Here is a 27,212-nt window from a genome sequence, read left to right as displayed (position 1 = left end):
GTTTAGATTATCAAAATTATGCGGAGTTTAAACCCCTTTTAACAGTCCGATGAAAAATTCTGAGATTTTTTCTTCGAAAAAACATTAAAGGAAATTTATGTTTTTTCGAGTCTAAATGCATTCTAAAAAAATGAATATTTTTTCCACATTTACATCTGATTAAAACTTGAAAAACACAAATCACATTTCAACATGTTTTTAGTCATCATAAAACTGGTACAAACTCTAGATTTTTTGACAAAATCTTAAAAAATAACAATTATTTTAACTATTTGATTGTTAGAGTAATCATCAAACGGAACAGCACAAAGACACGACAGATTGTAATATAGAAACTGTTCATACAAATAGTACACAACACTTTGAAATAAAGAAAACTGTTTAGAAAAAATAAATAGAAAAAAATATTTTGATTCATAAATCTGGCATACCTTAATCTTTCAAAACCATGCAACGCTGGTGCAATTTTGACAGTTCAAACTGGTGTGAAAACGGCGACAGACCTCGCTCCACATAGGTGTCAACTGTCAAGATTCTATCATTTGTTGAAAACATTTATTTGACAGGTTAGAGATTCGGCTCTCATTTCATTTCAATTGTTTAAATAGCTACAGAACAAATCACGCAAAAAAAATTACTTACTCGTTTCTTGCTGGGCTATTTACTAAAAGATTTCATTCGAAAACCCTTGTAGATGTTGTTATTGAACGTCAAAGCGCTGATGTGCCAACATAAGGTGCTTTTTAGAATAACTGCATACACGACAAATTATTTGAAAAAATCGCCACTAAATCAAATGTTCGGCATGTCTAAACCGGAAAAATCTGTTCAATAGAAATAATATTTAGTATGTAAGAAAATTGTAAGTAGTCTACATAAGCTTGACAAATAAACAATAAAAGTAATCGTTGCCTCCAAAAATTGAAGTTTCTCAGACTTTTCATTTCACCGTAAACAGCTATTAGAAATTTCCTTAAAAATGCGTTTGTCTATGTTTGACATTGAATAAACAAGGGCTCGCAATGTAAACAATAACAAACACGTTCTGCTCACAACAACTTTCAAGGAGCTATTACACTACGGCAAACAAATAAACTCGCACTTTTTGACAGATTGCCTTTTTTATTGTTTTTGAAATACTGTCAAACTGTCAAAGAGTGCATGTATCAGGGCCGAAATTCACTTTGTACAAACATCAAAAAATAGACATTGACACTAGGGAAGTCATTTTCATCTTGATTTTTTTCTTAAAAACTTCTAAATTTTCGTAGAATTGACCAAATTAGATGCTTCCGGTTGCAAAAGCTCCACATTTGTCTAATGTGCGAATTTTAAAAACCCAGCTGAGTTTTGTGCTTTGCACCAGGTAGATAAAATGCTTGATCAAAATTCAATTAAACTGCCATGAACGAAATCAAAGCCCTTCGAAGAGCCAAACAAAAAATGCGTTTTCCGTACAGTAGAAAAACTGATCCGAACGAATTCGATTTGTGAAAACTAGGAAACATATCACGTTTTTCGCCGAGCTTTGTTGGCAATTAGAAGGCTTCGGCTGGCTGCAAGCTGGCCAATTTTAGCGGGAATTTCAATTACGGTTAGCGTTTGGAGATTGCGGGAATAAAACTGGATTGATTGGAATGGGATGTGTGATTTTTTGTTGCCAGCTTTGAAGTATTTGTTTATATCTGAGCTTTGAAGTTTATATTTAAATTGTGGCTCGCAATCGCGGATAGATTGCATTTCGTCAGAATGTAGTATGAAAACATGCCCTCAATTAAAACATTTACCATGTTGTTCATCATAAAACTAGGATTTCGTCGTAACAGCCTTCATTCACAAACAATACCAATTTGACTGTTGCGTTTTTGTTGCAAACCCAACTCCTAATTAATCAGACAGGCTTGCATCCGTTCCACAAAGGGCTTGTTCCGGCAAAGAGAATTTTACTTGACACACAGGCATACAATAACAAATACATCACCCACAGTATCCATAAAAACAAAGGAGAAATTACTTGCATTTTGCCTTTGCCTTGAGGGCGGTTGTGTGATGCCGTCATCGTCAGCATCGGTTTTAATAATTATGCTCAAAATAGGTACATCACAGTTGAGCAAACTGTGCTATTGAGGGGAAAATTGGGGTAAATTGGAGTGTTTTTGGCATTTGCATGAAGTTTTGAGAGTGAAACGCTCACGATTTGAGTTGAGAGTATTTCCCGTTTTCTTTGCTCTCCCGTCATCCTGCTTCCAATGTTGACTTGAGAGACCACCCATGGTTGCCCCTCCGTTGCTAAACAGAACCGTAATATCCTTTCAGCACTACTGATCATAGGCTTCGACTATCAAGTGGTGTTTCCCTTATCAACAGCATGTATGAATGCGCCGAAAAGATAAAACACCATGATTGCCAAAACTAGATCAGTTGCGAATAGGTAACAGTAATTGGCCACCAACGGCGCCCGCCATGTCAGTTTGTAGATCTCGATTTCAAGGGACGGGAATGTTAGTTAGCGCTAGGGTCTCCAGACCCCCTGCTTCTAATGTTAATCAGAAACTTAAAGCTTGTTAACTTCCATCCTAGCACAACAATTGCTATTTTACCCCACCTCAAAGGTATCATCACACACGCCGAAGGTGCCCTCGTTCGTTTCAACACGAAGCCTATTTGCACACAAATAACCTGTCAAACTTCTCATCCGCAGAACAAGAGTTTGAGCTTTTCTTCTTGTGTCTTGCCACATCACAACTCAGAAGCTTTCAACAGCGCTGAGCTGCTGTTTCCTGCAATGTTTAAGTTTCCCGTATTTGTGCGTACTCACAGCCCAAACATCGTTATCTGGCCGGCACAAACAGCACCAAGAAGCTTGATGTGATGTATCTCGTTAACTGTTTTTTTCCGTCATCGACATGTTTCTTCAAACTTGTTGAAATACACATGCCCATTTTTTCCGGTTTGGTATTAATAAATAACGGCGCTCAATACACGTCAGGGAACGTTCTGAAAATGCTACCGAACAAAGGTCGACCCGGAAACTCTTGAGTATCTGTCGTGATTGGGCAAGGGGAAATTTTGCGAGAACAATGAAGGGATTAAATTTAATGGAAAAAAAGATTATATGTATCGGAAACCACAGGGAAACCGACATAAATGTTTTTGGAATGTCATGCATAAAGAGTATGAGCTACTAATTGAATGTTTGGTTATTTGTGAATACACCACGGCAATTATTAAATCACGTCAGTCAACGTTTGACAATTGAATCCTAAATTTAAGTTTAACTAGCTCATATTAGGGTAATTCTCTACCAACTCTCACGAAATCAGGAATAGTTGCCACGACCCCTCTTCGATTTGCGTGAAACTTTGTCCTAAGGGGTAACTTTTGTCCCTGATCACGAATCCGAGGTCCGTTTTTTGATATCTCGTGACGGAGGGGCTGTATGACCCTTTTCATTTTTGAACATGCGAAAAAAGAGGTGTTTTTCAATAATTTGCAGCCTGAAACGGTGATGAGATATGAATTTGGAGTCAAAAGGAACTTTAATGGAAGTTGGACGCCCGATTTGATGGCGTACTCAAAATTCCGAAAAAATCGTATTGTTCATCGGACAAAACACAAAAAAAAGTTTTAAAAACTCTGCCATTTCTTGTTAGCATATTTTTATTTTTTTATATTTTTCTGCAAAATATCATACATGTTTTAAAATATTTTCGAAGTTTTCTAGTTCTTTCAAACATGGATATTTATTTTTATTGTATTTTTTGTATGTTTTAAAAAAGTTTTATTCCAAGAAAAATATTTTTAATGCGAAATAACATAAATTAGAATGCGTTTAAGTGTGTTTTACATCATTGGAAATCAATTTATTCTTGTTCCATTTATATTTTTGCTAGTTTTACATTTTTATAAGCATGAGAAGTTTTTGAAAAAGAGATGAGATGAGATTTTTATTTTTTTTTTCGAGTATTTCTAAACTATTTATTTTTAGTTCAGTAATATTTTTCTTATTTTGCCCATTCGCTAAAACAGGAGCCGTTTTTTTCTGAACTTAAGCATATTTTGAAGTTTTTTTTACTGTTTCAAAATAAAATTATTGTTGCTTTTAATATTTTTGTGACTTCTCTATTTTTTTTCAAACATAAACCAGAACCAGAGATTTCTGTTCCACACATTTTAGTGTCTTCAAAATTTCTGGTTAAATTTTTATGTATTTTTATAAATTCCTTGAGGCTGGTATATTTATATTTTTTCAAGATTGCTTTCAAAATACGTTGATTATTTTTTCAGTAATATTTTTGTTAGTTTTTTTCCACTTTTTCAAACATAAGCAGACTACGGAGATTTTTGACAAAAAGTCTCTTATCCAGCTAAGTACTTCAATGTGATCAAGCTTGAAATGACAGTAAATTAAGCTCCATTTAGCTTTAATGTTAGATGATGGTACTGTCATCTGGTGCGATCATTTAGATCATTTAATGGTTTTAAATTTGGAAATGGATGCACACATTTTGTTGGTCTGAGTCTGTTCTGACCGAAACCAAGCAGAAAAATCAAAATATTGTGCTCCTACATGGTTAAAACTGCTGTCTCATACCACCCCTTGTGTCCCGATTTGCCCCAGTTTACGGTACTTACAAACCTGAGTTTTGTGTTTTTCACAATTTGAATTTCAAATGAAACAACAATTTGCAGTGCATAGTCACAACATTGCTGAGCAGTTCTCTACGGAATCGGTCTTTTTACTTTTATTTTATTTTTTGTATTTTTTAATCCGGCTGAGACTTTTTTGGTGCCTTCAGTATGCCCAAAGAAGCCATTTTGCATCATTAGTTCGTTCATATAATTTTCCACACAAATTTGGCAGCTGGCCATACAAAAATGATATGTGAAAATTCAAAAATCTGTATCTTTTGAAGGAATTTTTTGATCGGTTTGGTGTCTTCGGCAAAGTTGTAGGATATGGACTACACTGAAAAAAATGATACACGGTAAAAAAAAATTTGTGATTTTTCATTTAACTTTTTGTCACAAAAACTTGATTTGCAAAAATTAATCTTTTATTTTTTGATATGTTTTAGAGGTCATCAAATGCCAATTTTGCAGAAAGTTCCAGAATGGGCAAAACATCTTTGACCGAGTTATGATTTTTTGAATCAATACAGATTTTTTCAAAAAATCGAAATATTGGTCGCAAAAATTTTTCAACTTCATTTTTCGATGTAAAATCGACTTTGCAATCAAAAAGTACTTAAGTGAATTTTTGATAGACTGCACTGTTTTAAAGTTATAGCCATTTTTAGTAAACTTTTTTGAAAATAGTCGCAGTTTTTCATTTTTTTTTCAAATTAGTGCCCATGTTTGCCCAGCTCTGAAAAAAATATTTTCGAAAAGCTGAGAAAATTCTCTATATTCTGCTTTTTGCTTTTTGTTGATACGACCTTTAGTTGCTGAGATATTGCCATGCAAAGGTTAAAAAAACAGGAAAATTTATGTTTTCTAAGTCTCACCCTAACAATCCACCATTTTCTAATGTCGATATCTCAGCAACTAATGGTCCGATTTACAATGTAGAACTATAAATCACTCGAGAAATTTTCCGATCTTTTCGAAAAAAATATTTTCAAAAATTTAAAATCAAAACTAACATTTCAAAAGGGCGTAATGTTGAATGTTTAGCCCGTTTGAAATGTTGGTCTTGATTTTAAATTTTTGAAAAAAAAAAATAGAAAAGATCGGAAAATTTTACGAAAGTTTCATATTTTAACATAGTAAATTGGACCATTAGTTGCTGAGATATCGACATTAGAAAATGGTGGGTTGTTTTGGTGAGACTTAGAACAACTTAGAAAACATAAATTTGCCTTGTTTTTTAACCTTTTCATGGCAATATCTCATCAACTAAGGGTCGTATCAACAAAGTTCAAGAAAGCAAAATATAGAGATTTTTTTTTAGCTTTTCAATTTTTTTCGGAGGTGGGCAAACATGGGCACTAATTTTAAAAAATGAAAAACTGCGACTATTTTCAAAAAAGTTAACTAAAAATCGCTATAACTTGAAAACGGTGCAGTCTATCAAAAATTCACTTGAGTACTTTTTGATTGCAAAGTCGATTTTACATCGAAAAATGAAGTTGAAAAAATTTTGCGACCAATATTTCGATTTTTTGAAAAAAATCAGTATTGATTCAAAAAATCATAACTCGGTCAATGATTTTTTGCCCATTCTGGAAATTCCTGAAAAGTTGGCATTTGATGTCTTCTAAAACATATTTTAAAAAAATAGTGTTTTTTGCAAATCAAGTTTTGGTGACAAAAAGTGAAATTAAAAATCACCAATTTTTTTTACCGTGTATCATTTTTTTTCAGTGTAGTTCATATCCATACCTACAACTTGGCCGAAGACACCAAATCGATCGAAAAAATCCTTCAAAAGATACAGATTTTTGAATTTTCGAACACCGTTTTTATATGGACAGCTGCCAAATTTGTATGGAAAATTATATGAACGAACTAATGATGCAAAATGGCTTCTTTGGGCATACCGAAGGCACCAAAGAAGTTTCAGCCGGATTAAAAAATACAAAAAAATCGAATAACTGAAATCTCAGAGATTTGCTCTGCTGTATAGAAAAATATAAAACTCATTATCGAAATTTGCAGATAACTTAAATAATGTCAAACCATGATCTTTTGGCATAGATTCAAACAACTTATCGACGATTATTAATAAATAATTTATATATCTATAGATTTTGAATAAACTCAGAATGTTAAACTAAGCTTAATTTGACATACATTTTCCCAACAGTGAAGTTTTCTGTGCTTGATAGATAATAATACTGTTGTTTTACAACAGGTAAATTTTCACAATTTCGAATTAAAACAGTTTTTTGTTTTGAATGACTTACAACTTACATTTTTAAAACTTTGGATTTTCATAATTTCATGTGCTGCTTTGGTATGAATTTGTACAACGTTGATGTTTTATTTTGAATAAATTATTAAACATTTGACAAAATGCAAAACAGAACTTTGTATCCTTAAAAAAAATTAATGCAAGTTTATTTTGATAAAAAATATTGAATCGTTTTGTAGGTAATATTGAGCTTAGGCGAATTAAAAAAAATCCCATCGATTTATCTGTGATATCGGGTGGCTTGACTAACAAGAAAACTATAACGAGGGCAAGAGCAAAAAGGAAGATCCGTAGATTAATTAATGTTTTAATTATGCTCAAGATTATGGTTTCCTTGTTGAAAAGAAGTTTTTTTTCTGCATTAGTGTGGTGAGAAGTTTGCTGAAACGAGTTCCTTTTTTTTTGCACCCGATACAGGATAATGACGTAAGTTACTTTAATTTTAATAAAAGCACACTGAATCGATTTTCACCGGTTTGATCAATTTGAGATATTGTTGATTAAAATTCGGATTTTTTTCAGGATTATGTTGATTTGGTCAAAACGTTATGTGTATTGAGTAAAACAATTTATAAATCTTCGAACAAAATCAGCTTTACCTTCAAATAAATTCAATAAACGGCATCACTGCTCACATGCAAAACTCCCAAGTTTGTAGCTTTAACTTTCCCCTATAAATTTATGCTTTCCAAGTGCACAAACAATGCTTTTTCCCTTTCGGTTTTGCACCATAAATTCCATCTTATTTCAGAATAAATTTAAATCACCACCAGTTTTGCCCTCGTTTACTCTGCCAGGCCAAGTTCTGCCCCAACTGTTGACTGGCTCTGGCTGTTGGCTGGATTTCCCCCCGATATTGACAAAGCTCGGAAAATTCATTCTAACGATAAATAAACACTGCCACAGACTTGGTCCTTGGCAGCGCTGGTTAGGAAAAACTCGATGCTGGTGGAATCGATTCCGATCGGAACGAATAAGCAGAACATAAAATCAGAACATGCATGCACGGGAAAGTGGGTTGTGATCCTGGTACAGGACTTGTGTGGTGCAGGCGTGGGATGATGGAGGACAGGACCACAAAACATCCGGGGTAAAAGCAACAGTTTCCAGTTTTTGGGGCTTGAGGGTTGAAATGGACAACCTGAAGTAAAACTTCTGAAGTTTCACTTTTTTTTTCTTAGTTATGGAAATAAGTCATTGAATTTCAAGGATTACGATATTCCAATGTGAAAAAATATTTTCTTTCATTTTCTTGGTCGAATGTGAACAATTTTAATGATCTTATTTAAGATTTTGGAGAGTTCGACAGTTTTTGTTTTAAATTACAATCATTCAATTTAACCAAAATTTTCAAAGTAGCACACACACACACACATAAACTTAACTAGCATGAATTGCAACATAAAACAAATGCATCCAGGTGGGTTGGGTTGGACCGAGTTGAATTGCAGATTGCTTTACTGGGCGTCCCCCCCCACGTCCATTAACTTGCTCCTTCGATTTGCAGCACAATGTGCGAATGTGTTTGTGTGTGTGAGTAAGAATGCTTTCAACGAACACACACACACAAACAAGGGATGAAAATGGGAAAATTCCTATAGTCCAGGAAAATGGGATTTGGGAAGTGCGGTGCAGAGTGGGTTTGCCTCTCCTTTTTTTATTTCACCTTCCGTGCCTGTGTCTGTTGTTTTATGGTGCTTGCCCAATCCGCCACCCCAAACAGCCTCCCACATACTCAGAGGATGGGGGAGGGGGTGCTGTTTGGTTACTGGTGGGTGTTACCATGGAAAGTGGTCGGACCCGGAATAAACTGAACCATTTTATCTCGCTCGAATGAACGGCAGAGTGGATGGTTTTTTGTTACTTGTTGCAGCTGCACACGAGAATTGCTTTGAAATTATAGAAAAAAGATTTTCTTAATTGTCATGACTGACAAACAACATTTTCATTCTCAGACACTTCGTATAATTTAGGTAAATCAGTCTACCAATATCATTGTTGTCTGGGATTACAAACTCAGCACAAAATTGTAATTTTCTCTTTTATTGCGAAAAAAGTTTTATAGGGAATATTATTGATTTTAATATTTTAACTATATTTCTTATTGCCTTTTTCGTCGTCAAATATGATAAGGAATATAAAAAAGTCATGAAACATGTTGAATTTTAATTATTGAAATTTTGAGTAATACTGCTATAAAATCCTGTGCATAATAAAAAAAATCTTAATATTAAATCATTTTTAATGAATATTATCAATTATAAAGTAGATTTAATGTTTAAATAAAAAAAGATTTAAAAAGTTTAAGATAAACTTAAAATTTCTAACTAAACATTTGTCAAAGACAGTAGTTATTCGGTAACTGGGCTGAGAACGTAGCCCAGTCACCGAATGTTGCTCGTTAACTGGGCTGAGCAAAAAATAACGAGGGGACCACCGATGCATAATATTTTCCAGATGAAATATAAAAATAAAAGTTACTCAAATTTATTTACAATGCTTACTATTCATATTTCTTTAATTGAAACTTGAAATCAAACAAAAGTATGATAAAAGTTTTTTTCTTTATTGAATATGATTTTGGCATCCATTAACCCCTCGGTCATTTTGGTTTGTTTTGGTTTTTTGACGTTTGTCTGCTTTTTAACTGGGCCACGGCCCAGTTATCGAGCGCCCAGTTAAAAAGCAGCCCGGTTAAACAACGCCCAGTTACCGAACAACTACTGTATAATGAAACTCTCACGGTGTGTTTCCTAGAACAAACATAGGATGAAAAAAAAACATCAAGTTTGATTAGGTTGGCACCATGAAAGAAGGGCTCTTTCCCGACATTTTTCACCTCGAATAAAAAGTTCCCGACAATATTTGACCTCCAATAAAAACATTTTCGACACAGATTTACCAGATTTCTACGCAGTGAAAAACAAAATTGTGGTAAAATCGATGTAAATTTACACATTATTGGAGGTAAACTCAAACTTTTTTTCTGTCATAAAAGATGTAGCCTTTTTGGGATGTAATTTTACCATGATTTTTTTTTAACTGTAAAGCTTTCTTCGAAATTACTCCAAAATCCAATACGACAGAATAAAACCTTTTTTCTAAATTCAATTTGGTTTATTTGTGAATAACCAAGATAAGGCTAGTACGGAGTTCGGAAGTAGAGGGGTCAAGAAACAGCTTCACGAACAGCAGAACAAAGGAGAGAGAGCGATTTCTTGGGGCATTTCTACACCCTCTCTGGCTTGCTCTCGCCGCCGCTGCTGCCCATTTGTTTTTTTTTTCTTGACCGGTTCCTTCCGAAGTGCATAACAGAGTTTAGGAGTTCCTTTCAGCTGTGTGTTACATCGTAATTCAATCGAAGGAGAGTGGGACGCTGCTGCTGCTTTCTTCTTCCTCTTTTCCTACTCCTCGAGGTAGGCCTAGCGCGCGACGCATCCGCGGTAATTGCCGGTATGATTGCCGTCACAGTTTGCGCACTTTACGCGCGGCTTGGTTTGTTCTGCCTTGTCCCCCAAGTCCGCCTTTCGTGGCAGTGCGCACGCCTTCGAGAGGTGTAACTCACCGCACTTCACGCAGCGGGGCCGGAGGTTTCAGTTCCGCGAGCCGTGGCCGAATTTCTGACAACGGTGGCATTGCGCTACGTCCGTCGGGTTCTTGGCGTAAAACCGCCAGTTTACCCAAAAACCGTCCAACGTCTTAGTCCGCCGCAGGTTTTGCGTGAGAGCACTTTTATCTCCAGCGGTTTTATTCCGGCGTCCGAAAGGTGTTTCTTCAGGTCAGAAACCGGACGGTCTTGGTAACCCTGCAAGACGACCTTGACAGGGGGCTTTTCGGGGTTGAATGTGTAGAAGTTGAAGTTGCTACGCTTCACTTCTTCAAGCACCAGGTCGAAATTCCTTTTGGTTAATGTGATCACTTGCACTGACGACTTGCCGATTTTCAGACAATAACCGAACCCTTCCAGCAACTCGTCAACATCGTCCGCCAACGTGTCCAAAACAAAAATTGGAGGTGGTCTTCGTTCGTTGGAGAATTGCTCTTTTTTGACGTCGACACTTTTTTGCGTGCACGTCCATCGTCGTCGTCGTCGGTAGTGCTACCGTCGGTGTTGTTGCTGCTTTCTTCGTCGCTCAGCATCTGGAACTCGTTGTTGGCGGATGTTGATGTGCCACTGTTCGTGGCACCGGAAGTTCCGGAACAGGTTCGCACTGGTGATCTCGGAACATATCCGGGATGTAGTAACTTTTTGTCAATTCCGTCTGCGCTCACGCTCCCCTGCGCGATGGCGGTCGACACGGCGTTGGTTTGTTTACCTTTTCGCACACGGCAGATAGACGAACTTCGCGGGTTTTTCGAGGCCGCACTCGAAATGCCACGGCCACGGCCGGCCTTTGGCATGCTGGAGAAGCAAACTCGCGGGTAACCACAATCAATTGCGGCGAAAAAAACCGAAAAAACGATAGAGCACTGAGCACGTCACTGCTGCTTGCTCCAGTGCGTACAAGGAGGAGAAAAAACCCTTTTCTTTGTACAATTTGTCAAAAAATACAGCAACAGATTGTTCGGATACAAGTTTGAGCATAACACACTACTATACTTAAGGTTCTGGGTTCGATAAGGAAAGGTTCTGGGTTCGATTCCCATCTGTTCCTATCGAGAAATTATGGAAAAAACACTGAATATCAGCGTAAAATTCATTAGCTCGCGGCGGGTTTCGATCCCCCGTCCTTTGGGTCAGCAGACAAAAATGCTAACCACCAGACCATCGAGCCTTAGATGACTATAGTACGATTAAGAATGCTTAAAGAATCCAAGAAAAACCCACGAACAGGACGACAATGCAATATTGAATGCAAAGTTGAATTCAAAAACTTACCGGTTGCATACTAGAATGTAACAAAAATGACTTTTTGGTGGGCATTCAGGGGCTGGTTCCGGTGGGTGCACTGAGCCCAAATCCCAAATATGAGCTTGATTGGACGTAACAGGAGCTGGCGCTCCGGATGTAACTCGTAAAATACATTTTTTTAAACTGTCTATTTTTGAGGCACTTTGGCCACCAATGCGTTTACCAAAAACATCAAATGGCGTCTCGGACGCCTATCTGTTTTGCTAGGGCCGATTTTTCGAAAAAAAAATGCTTAACTTTGAAGGCCTGTATCAAGCTCTAGGATGCTCAAAACTTCAATGTTTTTTTTTTCATAAAAACTTCAATGTTATGTATACCAAAACAAGCCAATATTTTAAATAAAATTTGTAACAGCCTGATGGCCCAGTGATGGGTTTTCGCAAATGTCGGAAACAGTGTTTTGGATTATTTCCATATCTCAAGTAAACAATTCAATAGGGGCCGTTATGGGTTTGTAAACAAAGAGTGTTTCCCTTCCATGCCAGATGTAAACATTTTTTGACGTGAGCAGGACACACTCTTTGTTTACAAACCCTAAAGGGCCCTTTTGCATTGTTTTGCTTGATTTGGACATTCAGTCCAGAGCTTAATTTTGACCTCTAAACTACTCTGAACTGATTTAGATTTTTTGAATCCAAATAATGAGAAAATGTATTTGGTAATTTGAAAAGCAATTCATCGTTAAAATGTGCCTAAAATGGGATTACAGAGCTTGAATTTGATGTTTAAATTATGAAAAAAAAAACGTTTGTTTTGTTCATGATTCAATTATCTGAAGAACCAAGCAAACCTTCGAAAAATCGAACTTCGGATAATCGAGGCTTTCACCGCACTTCTACGCGAATTAATCTTACTATTTCTGGCCCTACTCCATCGAATCCCATTGGAGGGGGCTGAACGTCCGACGTTCAAGCTCATTTGTGATTGCATTCCGCACTGCCGATTCGCCCGATTTTATGCTCTCTACACAACACCATCCACCACCTCGTGCCGTGGGCTTCAGCCCATGCAAACAATATGTTGTGTTCTCTGTTGCATGCATTGTGGCGCACATTCAGTGCGATTTGGACTAGCGTTGAATAGGGACGTGGCGTTACATCGTGCTGCCACCTGGTTTTTTTAAGCGCAAGAGTGTAAAAGTGCTGAGTCATCGTCTAAAAATAGACGGCGTCCTATCTCGCCCAGCAAAATGATGTCGATAAAGTAGTCGGTTTCGATGAGAAAAAGTGGAAAACGTGGTCTAAAAATAGCGACGCCATCCCCCTATTAGTTTTTAATGTCTACGCGCGGTCAAGCCTGCTGGGATGGTAAGCATATTTGACGGGATTTAGAAACTGTAGGCTGTCTGATAAAGTACAGTTGATGTGGTCGGAGATTGTTTATCAAAACAATGGCTTTTTCAAAACATAAACTTGAACCCCTTTAATCCATTTCTAGTTGCGTTTTGAGGTTAGAAAAAAAAATGTGTAGGAGGTTATGTCAGTGACATGACCAGAATGACAAAAAAGATAATCTACAACTCACCTATTTCGCTCTTTACCCCGCTGAGCGTTAAACTCCCGCTGCCACTTCCGGACGGTGACGAGCTAGCCTTGGCCGCCGCCAGCAGGGCACTGGCTATGTGTTGTTGCTGCTGCTGCTGGTGTTCAACGACGTCAGACTGCCGGCTGCAGTTGCTGTTGCTGCTGTCCTGCTGTAGCAGGTCGAACGTGCTGGCCACGGACTGGTCCAGTCCGGCCGCCCCAGCCGAGGCACTCTGGAACGAACCCAACATGTCGGCTAGCATCTCCGGGTCCGGATAGCCGATGGTAAGCCCGCCGTGATCGAGTGTGCTGCCGGACGCGTCCGGCGCCTGGATGGCCTCACGCAGCTGCAACGTGACCGAACCCTCGGCACCCATCGACGCGCTGCACATGAGCACCCGGGGCGGGGCCAATCCGGCCAGCGGTAGCCGGATGCTGTTTTGAACCTGGAAGGGAAAGAGATGTCAGTGGTTAATACGAGAGATGCTAGCAGCTTTTCATAGCTTAAATTCTACACTGAAGAAAAAACGCACCGTAAATTCATGAATCGTATCAGGTGGATGAAACAGAATAAAACCCCAAAACCATAACCTATAAATCATGCAATTTGCTAACGAACCGAAGCTAAGGGAAACCTTTTCCCTTCAAAACATTACTTTTCCAGTAAAAAAAGGAAAAAAAACGAAACGAAACTATTGGCACTACGCCCCCCGGGGCATGGCCTTCCTCTAACGTGGGATTTCTGCTCCAGCGCCTCTGACGAGACAGGAGAAACCGGGACCGACGTTTTACTTCACCATCCGATAGAAGCTCAGTGGATAAGGCGGGAATCGAACCCGCGTCTCATAGCATCATCGGGATCGGCAGCCGAAGCCGCTACCCCTGCGCCACGAGACCCAGGAAAAAAAGGAAGCAAATCTCAAATGTTCGACGAATGCTATTAAATATTGCCACGGCCTCGCCACCACCGGTGTGAAAGCTCGCATATCAATAAAAATAAATCATCATCGCCCTGCCGATTCGTCGCTTCCAGAAACCTGCCGGCATCTTACCGGGGCCGGTACGGAAGTGCCTCGTAAAAAGTGTATTCCTCCATCAGTCAGTATTGGGGATCGGTAACGATTTTTTTTAAATTTCGTTACTTTGGCTGTCTTGTTTCCGTGATTGGTGCGAGAATTTTTACGATCCAATAGGTTTTTCCGGCAGGGTAGCCGTTTCCTTCAGGAAAAAGCGGGAAATTTATGCCAACGATGACGCGTGTGGACGGGCTTTGGAGAGAAAGAATACGGCAAATTAAAACAAAAAAAAAATGATTTCGAATTATACACACTAAAAAGTCGAACGAATCTAACGAAATTAAAAAAAAATTGTCAAAACTCAATATTTTTTTCCATTTATAGATAAATGGGGACATTTTTTACAATTTATTTCGTTCATCAATTCAAAGATATGCTGCTATTTTTGACAGGAACGTAACAGTTACGATGTTCAAGCATCTTTTGAAACTATTCGCCACATTTTTGAAATCTAATTATCTAATATTAAAAAAAGGGTTTTAACTTTCACTGAGGAAAGTTAATATCTTTTTTTTAGTTTAACCTGTTTTTATTTGTGCCGAAACAAAAAAAATAAAAAAATCCCTTTATTTGAACACTTTGTTTGTGGTTCCCAATTTCATAAACGGATGTTCACGGTTTTGAGAATTCTTTTTTCTTCGTGTAACAGTATTCCTAATTCCTTATTCACCAAGTCGTCATAGCCTATTGGTTAGCATTTTTGCTTACCAATCCAAAGGTCGGGGGACAGAACTCCGCCTCGAGCGACTTTTATTTTTCGTTCATATTCATCATTTCAAATTTCTGTGTTCTAAACTTTCTCGTTGGGAGCAGATGGACATCGAACCCAGAACCATCCGCTTGCAAAGCGAACACCGTAACCAGTCAACCGCGGCCACTCCTTTATCAAATATCAGATTTCATTATAATTTATTGTTTTTGATTGCAAATACACGTCTAGTTAAATTCAAATTTTGAAAATAAATGCACCGTTTTTTTTAATAAAATGAAGCAAATCTCAAATGAGGCATACATATTTACACGGAGAAAAAAGAGTTCCCAAAATCGTGAACAAGCGTTCATGAAAATGGGAACCACGAACAAAGTGTTCAAATTTCATGGTACGTTTTTCAAAATCGTACCATGGGATTTGAACACTTTGTTCGAGGTTTCCATTTTCATGAACGATTTTGGGAACTCTTTTTTCTCCGTGTATAGGTTCTTTTTATCAATTTGGTGCCTTTGGAAAATTTTTACGTGCGGATGATGACTACACTTTAAAAATCATAAAAGGATGTTTTTTGCTGATTTTTAAGATAGTTACTAGAAAGTGATTTCCAAAAAACATATATTTGTTATATTTTGCGATATGTTTTAGGGGACATAAAATACCATCCACTAAAAAAAATCCAGAAATAAGCAATCAAATCTTCAACAAAGCCATATGGTTTCTGAGATAAATAATGTTGGATATATCTATATGATGTTACAAAATTATGAACAAATTCAAATTGAATCTTGATTCTCTGTGAGGGGGTTTCAAAATAAACCCCCATCTGGTACCACTAGTGTTCAAAAGTCAGTCATTTATACTCATTTTAGCTACCTTGGCATTAGTTCAGAATATCTGGAATTTTGCTCTTATGAACCATTTTTGGAAGGTATTCACAGTGTAACTTCTGACATGTTAAACAGTAAGTGTTCTTTTGTTTAGAAATTTAAAATCCACTTTGGAGCAATTCTCTACGAAATCGGTCTTTTTTCTTCAATTTTATTTTTTGTATTTTTTAATCCGGCTGAAACTTTTTTGGTGCCTTCGGTATGCCCAAAGAAGCCATTTTGCATCATTAGTTTGTCCATATAATTTTCCGTACAAATTTGGCAGCTGTCTATACAAAAATGAAATGTGAAAATTCAAAAATCTGTATCTTTTGAAGGATTTTTTTGATCGATTTGGTGTCTTCGACAAAGTTGTAGGTATGGATATGGACTACACTGAAAAAAAATGATACACGGTAAAAAAAATTGGTGATTTTTTATTAAACTTTTTGTCACTAAAACTTGATTTGCAAAAAACACTATTTTTGATTTTTTTTCATTTCTTGATATGTTTTAGAGGACAAAAAATGCCAACTTTTGAGAAATTTCCAGGTTGTTCAAAAAATCTTTGAACGAGTTATGAATTTTTGAATCAGTACTGATTTTTTTCAAAAAATCGAAATATCGGTCTAAAAAATTTTTCAACTTCATTTTTCGATGCAAAATCAAATTTGCAATCATAAAGTACAATAGTGAAATTTTGATAAACTGCACCGTTTTTAAGTTAAATCCACATTTAAGTGACTTTTTTTGAAAATAGTCGCAGTTTTCCATTTTTTCAAATTAGTGCACATGTTTGCTCACTCTTGAAAAAAATATTTTTTGAAAAGCTAAGAAAATTCTCTATATTTTGCTTTTTTGAACTTTGTTGATACGACCCTTAGTTGCTGAGATATTGCAACGCAAAGGTTTAAAAACAGGAAAATTGATGTTTTCTAAGTCTTACCCAAACAACCCACAATTTTTTAATGTCGATATCTCAGCAACTAATGGTCCGATTTTTATTGTTAAAGTATGAAACATTTGTGAAATTTTCCAATCTTTTCGAAAAAAAAATTTTTAGAATTTTTAAACCAAGAATAACAATTTAAAAGGGCGTAATATTGAATGTTTGGCCCTTTTTAAATGTTAGTCGAGACTTGAAAATTCTAAAAATATTTTTTTCGAAAAGATTGGAAAATTTCACGAATGTTTTATATTTTAACAATAAAAATTGGGCCATTAGTTGCTGAGATATCGACATTAAAAAATTGTGGGTTGTTTGGGTAAGACTGAGAAAACATCAATTTTTCTGTTTTTAAACCTTTGCAGTGCAATATCTCAGCAACTAAGGGTCGTATCAACAAAGTTCAAAAAAGCAAAATATAGAGAATTTTCTTAGCTTTACAAAACTATTTTTTAAAGGTGGGCAAATATGTGCATTAATTAAAAAAAAAACTGCGACTATTTTTAAAAAAGTCACCTAAATATGGATTTAACTTGAAAACGGTGCAGTTTATCAAAATTTCACTTGAGTACTTTTTGATTGCAAATTTGATTTTACATCGAAAAATGATGTTGAAAATTATTGCGACCAATATTTCGATTTTTTGAAAAAATCAGAATTGATTCAAAAATTCATAACTCGCTCAAAGATTTTTGGCACAACCTGGAAATTTCTGAAAAGTTGGCATTTTATGTCCTCTAAAACGTGTTTTTTTGCAAACCAAGTTTTAGTGATAAAAAGTTAAATTAAAAATCGCCAAATTTTTTTTTACCGTGTATCATTTTTTCCAGTGTAGTCCGTATCCATACCTACAACTTTGCCGAAGACACCAAATCGATCAAACAATTCCTTCCTTCAGATTTTTGAATTTTCATACATCATTTTTGTATGGACAGCTGCCAAGTTTGTATGGAAAATTATATGGAAAAACTAATGATGCAAAATGGCTTCTTTGGGCATACCAAAGGCACCAAAAAAGTTTCAGCCGGATTAAAAAATACAAAAAAAAATCGAATGACCGAAATCTGAGCGAACTGCTCTTTGACATTAACATCGGACCTTATTTGGCCAGTTTCGATGTACTTGAGGTTATGAAAATTTATTCGTTTCACAAATAATATAACGTTTTTCTTACAAACAACTTAATCTACATAGCCTGCGCTTAAGTATGTAATTTTCTGCTATTATCCGGTCCATCACCAAACCTTCATTGCACTAGGTTGTTCTTTTTCTCTAATAGCTCCTTATCATCATGTTGTTATCAAAATCACCGCCAGTCAGCATTTTGCATGCATCCAATCGCCTTCATTTTATTTCTAACACTGAAACCACCCTTAAAAGTTTAGCATTCCTATCGCAACCTCAGACGATCGATAGTGGGAACCGTCTTTTTTTTCCTTTTCTGCATCCACTCTCCAACTGCCCAATTCTAGCTTATATTCTTCCCGCCAAATGTTACACAAGCGATGCAATCATGCCAGGCTCCAAATTTAAGGGGAAGCCGGGGAACGTGCGCCTGTAAAATAATCATTACCATAACAATTTGTGTTCCATAATCGTAACCGTAATCATCGCAGCGCAAGCCCGGGGAAAAGCGCAAATCGCCGGCAGTGATGCCATCTCGATTGAGGCCCAACTGCTGACACTGGCCGAAATTAGGTTGATTTTACAAATTGTTGGTCGTTAAAGTGTGCGGCCCAGATGATGGAATAAACGTTAAAATATGATGGCGGTGCACGGTTTTTGCAGTCCAGCCTCAATTAACCTTCCCTTGGTATTAAAAAAAAAATCACACATAAGGTATTGGGGTCCTTTTCGACCCCAAACTTTAAAAAATCGTCAAAAATCCAGTTTTTGACCGATTCCGGTTCTTTTGGTCACAAACGAAAGCTTAGAACGTCCCCTTTCCGAAACCGACCTGGAAAACCGGATTTGGTCACTGTGGCCACTGGGAATCGGCTACAACCGAAAAAGGACCTTTTTGAGACACCAACTTTGACGACCTGTATCTCCGGCAAATTTCAACCAATCAGGATGCTCCGGGTTGCATTCGACAGGTATTTACCTGTACTTTGACCACAAATATTAATATCAGGGCCAGGTGACCTACCGGTTCCGGAAATCCGGAACATCCGAAAAGTTCATGTGTTCCTGTTTTTCACATATATGTGATACCAATACTCTCATGATAGTTGAAATTGATCCATAAAACTTACTTAAAACACAATACACGATTGCCAGAACCACTCTGGAGTGTTAGTGGCCACTTCGGGTAACCTGGAACCGGTTCCCGGGTACCCGATGAACGGCCAACTTGACTTTTTTGGTGAAAACCTATCATGTTGCACATCAAACTCCATGAAATTGAAAGATATGTCCATATTTGGTAATGCCGTTGTTCGCTGAGCCATCCTGGCCAATCTGGAACCGGTTACCGGTGGCCCCTTGGGGACACTTCCGGAATATGAGAGAAACCCTATCATCCGACATATCAAACTTCATAAAATTGAAAGATGTGTCAATTTACGGTCATGCCGTTGTTCGCTGACCCATTCTGGCCAATCTGGAGCCGGTTACCGGTGCCCCCTTGGGGACACTTCCGGAATATGAGAGAAACCCTATCATCCGACATATCAAACTTCATGAAATTGAAAGATAGATCAATTTACGGTCATGCCGTTGTTCGCTGACCCATTCTGGCCAATCTGGAGCTGGTTACCGGTGGCCCCTTGGGGACATTTCCGGAAAATGAGAGAAACACTATCATCCGACATATCAAACTTCATGAAATTGAAAGATATGTCAATTTACGGTCATGCCGTTGTTCGCTGACCCATTCTGGCAAATCTGGAGTCGGTTACCGGTGGCCCCTTGGGGACACTCTCGGAATATGAGAGAAACCCTATCATCCAACATATCAAACTTCATGAAATTGAAAGATATGTCAATCTACGCTCATGCTGTTGTTTGCTGACCCATACTGGCCAATCTGGAACCGGTTACCGGTGGCCCCTTGGGGACACTTCCGGAATATGAGAGAAACCCTATCATCCGACATATCAAACTTCATAAAATTGAAAGATGTGTCAATTTACGGTCATGCCGTTGTTCGCTGACCCATTCTGGCCAATCTGGAGCCGGTTACCTGTGGCCCCTTGGGGACACTTCCGGAATATGAGAGAAACCCTATCATCCGACATATCAAACTTCATGAAATTGAAAGATATGTCAATTTACGGTTATGCCGTTGTTCGCTGACCCATTCTGGCCAATCTGGAGCCGGTTACCGGTGGCCCCTTGGGAACATTTCCGGAAAATGAGAGAAACACTATCATCCGACATATCAAACTTCATGAAATTGAAAGATATGTCAATTTACGGTCATGCCATTGTTCGCTGACCCATTCTGGCAAATCTGGAGCCGGTTACCGGTGGCCCTTTGCCCCTTGGGGACACTCTCGGAATATGAGAGAAACCCATCATCCGACATATCAAACTTCATGAAATTGAAAGATATGTCAATTTACGGTCATGCCGTTGTTCGCTAACCCATTCTGGCCATCATGGAACCGGTTACCTGTGGCCCCTTATGGACACTTCCGGAATATGAGAAAAATCTATCAAAAATCATGAAATTGAAAGATATGTCAATCTACGGCCATGCTGTTGTTTGCTGACACATCCTGGCCAATTTGGAACCGGTTACCAGTGGCCCCTTGGGGACACTTCTGGAATATGAAAGTTACCCTACCATCAGACATATCAAACTTCATGAAATTGAAAACTACGTCAATCTACGGTCATGCAATTGTTCGCTGACCTTTGGTTGAAAAAAAGCAAAGCAATCCACTTTAACGACCCCCGGGTCTTTTGTGGGCTCTGTTGCAAGATTCTGCTCATTTCTAGGCGTCCGAAGGTTATGTGTGGTGAGTCACCCAAAACCTCTTTTACGCAAATGGACCGACGTTTTACTTCCCCATCCGATAGAAGGCCAGGAGGATAAGGCGGGAATCGAACCCGCGCCTCATAGCAACTTAGGGATCGGCTGCCGAAGCCGCTAACCACCGCGTCACGAGGCCCCGAGGTCCTTTGGTTGACATATCCATAAATTTCATGAAGTTTGATTCGTCGGATAATAGGGTTTCTCTCATATTTCGGGAGTGTCCCCAAGGGGCCACCGGAAACCTGTTCCAGAATTGCCAGAATGCGTAAGCAAAGAATGGCATGACCGTAACTTGACATATCTATCAATTTCATAAAGTTTGATATGTCGGATGATAGGGTTTCTCTCATATTCCGGGATTGTCCCCAAGGGGCCACCGGGAACCATTTCCAAAATGGATCAGCGAACAACGGCATGGCCGTAGATTGACATGTCTTTCAATTTCATAAAGTTTGATATGTCGGATGATAGGGTTTCTCTCATATTCCGAGAGTGTCCCCAAGGGGCCACCGGTATTCGGCTCCAGATTGGCCAGAATGGGTCAGCGAACAACGGCATGACCGTAAATTGACATATCTTTCAATTTCATGAAGTTTGATATGTCGGATGATAGTGTTCTCTCATATTCCGGAAGTGTGGGGCCACCGGTAACCGGTTCCAGATTGGCCAGAATGGATCAGCGAACAACAGCATGACCGTAGATTGATATATCTTTCAATTTCATGAAGTTTGATATGTCGGATGATAGGTTTCTCTCATATTCCGGAAGTGTCCCCAAGGGGCCACCGGTAACCGGCTCCAGATTGGCCAGAATGGGTCAGCGAACAACGGCATGACCGTAAATTGACATTTCTTTCAATTCCATGAAGTTTGATATGTCGGATGATAGGGTTTCTCTCATATTCCGGAAATGTCCCCAAGGGGCCACCGGTAACCGGTTCCAAATTGGCCAGGATGGCTCAGCGAACAACGGCATTACCAAATATGGACATATCTTTCAATTTCATGGAGTTTGATGTGCAACATGATGGGTTTTCACCAAAAAAGTCAAGTTGGCCGTTCATCGGGTACCCGGGAACCGGTTCCAGGTTACCCGGAAGTGGCCACTAACACTCCATTGTGGTTCTGGCAATCGTGTATTGTGTTTTAAGTAAGTTTTATGGATCAATTTCAACTATCATGAGAGTATTGGTATCACATATATGTGAAAAACAGTAAAACATGAACTTTTCGGATGTTCCGGATTTCCGGAACCGGTAGGTCACCTGGCCCTGATATTAATATTTGTGGTCAAAGTACAGGTAAATACCTGTCGAATGCAACCCGGAGCATCCTGATTGGTTGAAATTTGCCGGAGATACAGGTCGTCAAAGTTGGTGTCTCAAAAAGGTCCTTTTTCGGTTGTAGCCGATTCCCGGTGGCCACAGTGACCAAATCCGGTTTTCCAGGTCGGTTTCGGAAAGGGGCGTTCTAAGCTTTCGTTTGTGACCAAAAGAACGGAATCGGTCAAAAACTGGATTTTTGATGATTTTTTAAAGTTTGGGGTCGAAAAGGACCCCAATACCTTTAAAGTAACTTTTTTTATGGACGCTCCCCTAGGGGTCGTCCAAGGTTTGTTTGTTTTGTGAAATGTGTATTTATACTATTTATTTAATGTCAGAAAATTTCAAGGCTTTAGCATGTATATAGCAAAAGTTATGGCAAATTAAATTTTCAAAAAGGCCGAAAAGGACCCCAATACCGTAGGAAGGTTAAGTGACATAATCATCACGATCCATTTGCGATGGGCAGTAATTAATTTTAATCATGCTGCCTCGGCAACCAAAGCTGAGCAGATCGTAATGAGAACAAAAGTACTGTTTATGGATTTCCAGGAATTGTCATCATCAACTGTAGCATAATTCTCTGAATTTCAATTAATATTAAATCAACCACAATTAAATGCGAAGCATCAATGATCCGGAATGAAGCCTTTGATAAACTCATTTCAAAATAACTAGCTTCAAAAGAAAAAAGTCAGGCTAGCCAACAATAGATGGCGTGATGTATTCAAGCACGAATTGCATGCAACTTTTTCTAGCCTCTATTTGTCAACAGATGGCGCGCAATAGTTCTAACCTCGAATAAATTTGCAAATCCCTCGTTGCTGATACGCTCGAGCTAAGTGGTTCATCCGCTAAAGTCGCTTCCATAAACAGAAAATGGTCTGCGTTGGTCGTTTTCCGCAGAACAAAAAAAAAGGAATCCCTTAAGTTGATTTATTCCAAAGAGACAACGACCAATCTAATCGTCCAAACCATTTGGTTGGAAAAACAAGAGAGAAAAAACACACACACCGAAAAAAAAACTGCTGATTCCACCATTTCGTTCCGTTTTTCAGCGCTAAACAGTAATCAAATTTAAATATTTTTTACGACCACTTTTCGCCATCGGTATCGAAATCCGCTCGTTTCGTCGCCAATTCGTCGGCCGTTCTTCAGCGCACATCGGGAAACCTTGGCCCGGTTTTATGGGTCCCCCCCTCCCCGCACCACGGAAAAGTGTGTCGTTCCGGCTAGGCTAGGAGCTTGACAGTTGTTATCCACTGGGCAAGATCTTGGGGAGGACCTACCCCGGAGGGTAGATTAACCCTCACTGTGACGCTTTCACGTTTGTTGGTGGAATTTAATTGCCCACGGCTTGACAAGATCAAGTGGTATGATACAGTTGTACAGCGGTACAGTTGTTTTGGTAGGGCAGTTGTACAGCGGTACAGTTGTGCAGTCGTAAAATTCTACAGCGATACAGTTGTAAAACGGTCAAACTGTACTGCGGTACAGCTAAACAGCGGTACAGTTATACAGTGGTACAGTATTACAGCGGTACATGTGTACAGTTCTTCAGCAGTAAAGCGGTACAGTTAAACAGCCGTACAATTGAATACTAAAGCCCTATGTCAACTTTTATCTACAACGGTAGAAAACACGATAAAAAACCATTTCTGATCACTTTTTTCATTTTAATGCAAAACAAAAATTGACAAGACAACATTTTTTTTTATGGATCAACTATGGTCCCCTTGGAACGAGCTGTCAAGTAGGACCTATTCTGTCAAGTAGGACTTTTTCTGTCAAGAAGGACCGCGAGGTTAATTTTTCAAAATTGATTTAAAATCCATTTTAAACTCTTTGTGGTCGTACAAAGGGTCATTGGACTCAGAAAAAATAAGTTTTAACACTGTAAACAATAATATCAGCCATCTAAGCTTCATTTTAGGACCCAATTGTATAGCGGGACAGTTTTACAATTGGGTCCTAAAATGAAGCTTAGATTGCTGATATTATTGTTTACAGCGATAAAGCTTATTTTTCTGAGTACAATGACCCTTTGTACGACCGCAAAGAGTTTAAAATGGATTTTTAAATCAATTTTGAAAAATTAACCTCGCGGTCCTTCTTGACAGAAAAGCTCCTACTTGACAGCTCGTTCCAAGGGGACCATAGTTGATCCATCGAAAAATGTTGTCTTGTCAAAAAGAAATTTTGCATTAAAATAAAAAAAAGTGATCAGAAATGGTTTTTAATGGTGTTTTTTACCGTTGTACATAAAAATTGACATAGGGTTTTAGTACCCAATTGTACAGCTATACAGCGGCTCAGTTGTACAGTGCTACAGTAACAGTTGTACAATTCTAGAGTTGTTTTGAATAGGTCCTATACACATATGAAACACAATAGCTTATAAGACTTTTTCAAAAAAAAAAAAAAAACTCTAGAATTGTACAGCGGTACAGTTCGAATAGAACAGTGATTTTAAGTTTTTTTTTCATTTTTCCAAATTAAATTTGTGAGAAAGTTGAGGGTTACCTTAAGGACAAACGTGCCAACCTACCAATGGGGACACGCTGGAATTGGATTTCGGTCACAACACATGTGCCATCCACTTTGTATTTACCAGACATCTTCGAGGCCTGGAATGCAAATACTGGCCGGCTTCTCCTCCGATCTGTCCCACTCGAACAGAAGTATAATCCATGCCGAATTGCGTGCTTTTTACAAACACCTAAAATTCAGTAGTAAACAAAACATTCCCGTTTTGCGAGTTGGATCCCGCCTGAAAAAAATCTCCCCAACCGAACCAAATCGAACCAGATCCAGGAAGAAGCCAGTCGATTGAAAAGTAAGAAGAGCCCAAAACAACCCAAATATTGTTTTCCATGTTCGGGCTCATCTTTCGATCCGGTTTTCCGGTGACCCCCTTGGGTGTCGCATCTTGTTCGGAAAATCCACTTCCCAGATCATTCCGCCTGACCTTAAGGGTGAGGAAGGGGAGCTTTTATTTTATTTTCATTTTTTTTCTCTATGCTTCCCTTCTTTATTACTTTTATTGTTATTGGAAATCGTTTTGACGAAGCCCGGGCGGCACTATCGAACGAGGCTGCTGGTGGAAAAGCAACTGTTTATGGACGGAAAATGTGTCTCGTAGGAGGTTGATAGCGAAGCGAATGTTTGGCAGCAGTTGGTGTGTGTGTGTAAACAGATCCAGGACCGGTGCAAATTGCTTGTGAGAAAATGGTTGGGAAAGTGACGATTGGGAAAACGGAAAATTCAGATCTAATTTGGATAATGGGGAAATTGTACAATAATTTTATGAATCATAAATCAAACAAATGGAATCATTCGGGATTTCAAACAAATTTCAACTGCTTTGAAAGATTTCTGGTGCTCGTCACTAGATGGCAGTGCTATACGAGCTTGAACTTGTATACAAATAGTTAATAGATTTAAACTTGAATGCAATTTGCTTTGGTTGTTTGCATCAACTTGAATACAAGTTGTTCAACTAAGTCTCATTTTGCAACGAGTTTCCACAAGATTTCAAATGTTCAAAATCATTGAATCCCAGCACAAATCCCCCCTTTAATCTGCTCAATGGCACAGAACTGCTCTCGGAATCAACCTCCGCAATCAACTTTCTTCTTTCGTCCAGCAAAATAAAAAAAAAGTCTTCCGGAATCCAATTTGGGGCCCCCTCTCTCGTTCAAGCTCATCTCGTTCCAGTAATTTAGAACGGGAAATATTTTCTCCAAAAGTGCACTCAGTGCAAGGAAGGAAGGAAGTTGTGGAGCGCAAAAAAATATGTGAAAGCAAAAATTCCGTATCCAGGTCAGCAAGACGAGATACAGACTCAGAAAGAGAGAGCAAGCTATAACGAAAAGATTGAAATCAAACGAACGTTTCGGAAAAACCGCCGTTTTCGCTAATGGTTTTAGTGCGCGCTATCATACGAGTTGTGGGAGTGGGGTGAGGGACGGAGAGGGGGTAGGAAAACACTTGTAATCGCTTTGAAAACGACTGAAAGTACGAGCTGAATGTACGTTATTTTGCACATTAGTTTTCTTCCCACATTTGCATGTGGTTCCTACTGACTGAATGAATGACAGATGTTGGGAGAGTAACGAGACATTTGCACGGAAAGTTTCCAAGTTTCTAATAAAAAAAAACAAAAGAATTCTAAAAGCACAAAAAAGAAACAAGAAACAAGAAACAAGAAACAAGAAACAAGAAACAAGAAACAAGAAACAAGAAACAAGAAACAAGAAACAAGAAACAAGAAACAAGAAACAAGAAACAAGAAACAAGAAACAAGAAACAAGAAACAAGAAACAAGAAACAAGAAACAAGAAACAAGAAACAAGAAACAAGAAACAAGAAACAAGAAACAAGAAACAAGAAACAAGAAACAAGAAACAAGAAACAAGAAACAAGAAACAAGAAACAAGAAACAAGAAACAAGAAACAAGAAACAAGAAACAAGAAACAAGAAACAAGAAACAAGAAACAAGAAACAAGAAACAAGAAACAAGAAACAAGAAACAAGAAACAAGAAACAAGAAACAAGAAACAAGAAACAAGAAACAAGAAACAAGAAACAAGAAACAAGAAACAAGAAACAAGAAACAAGAAACAAGAAACAAGAAACAAGAAACAAGAAACAAGAAACAAGAAACAAGAAACAAGAAACAAGAAACAAGAAACAAGAAACAAGAAACAAGAAACAAGAAACAAGAAACAAGAAACAAGAAACAAGAAACAAGAAACAAGAAACAAGAAACAAGAAACAAGAAACAAGAAACAAGAAACAAGAAACAAGAAACAAGAAACAAGAAACAAGAAACAAGAAACAAGAAACAAGAAACAAGAAACAAGAAACAAGAAACAAGAAACAAGAAACAAGAAACAAGAAACAAGAAACAAGAAACAAGAAACAAGAAACAAGAAACAAGAAACAAGAAACAAG

General features: G+C 38.1%; 1 protein-coding gene across 1 annotated transcript in view; it reads right to left on the bottom strand.

Moving 5' to 3' along the window:
• LOC6038022 (serine-rich adhesin for platelets) overlaps window positions 1-27,212 on the bottom strand; it is a 330,641-nt gene that overhangs the window by 88,662 nt on the left and 214,767 nt on the right. Inside the window, 1 exon segment of the mRNA XM_038249661.1 lies at window positions 13,353-13,797. Within this exon segment, the coding sequence (XP_038105589.1) occupies window positions 13,353-13,797 (445 nt within the window).

Source organism: Culex quinquefasciatus, chromosome 1 (assembly GCF_015732765.1).
Source record: "Culex quinquefasciatus strain JHB chromosome 1, VPISU_Cqui_1.0_pri_paternal, whole genome shotgun sequence".
In the NCBI taxonomy this organism is placed as follows: Eukaryota; Metazoa; Arthropoda; class Insecta; order Diptera; family Culicidae; genus Culex; species Culex quinquefasciatus.
Note: the sequence above shows the minus strand (reverse complement) of the source record. Positions and strands in the feature narration are given on the sequence as shown.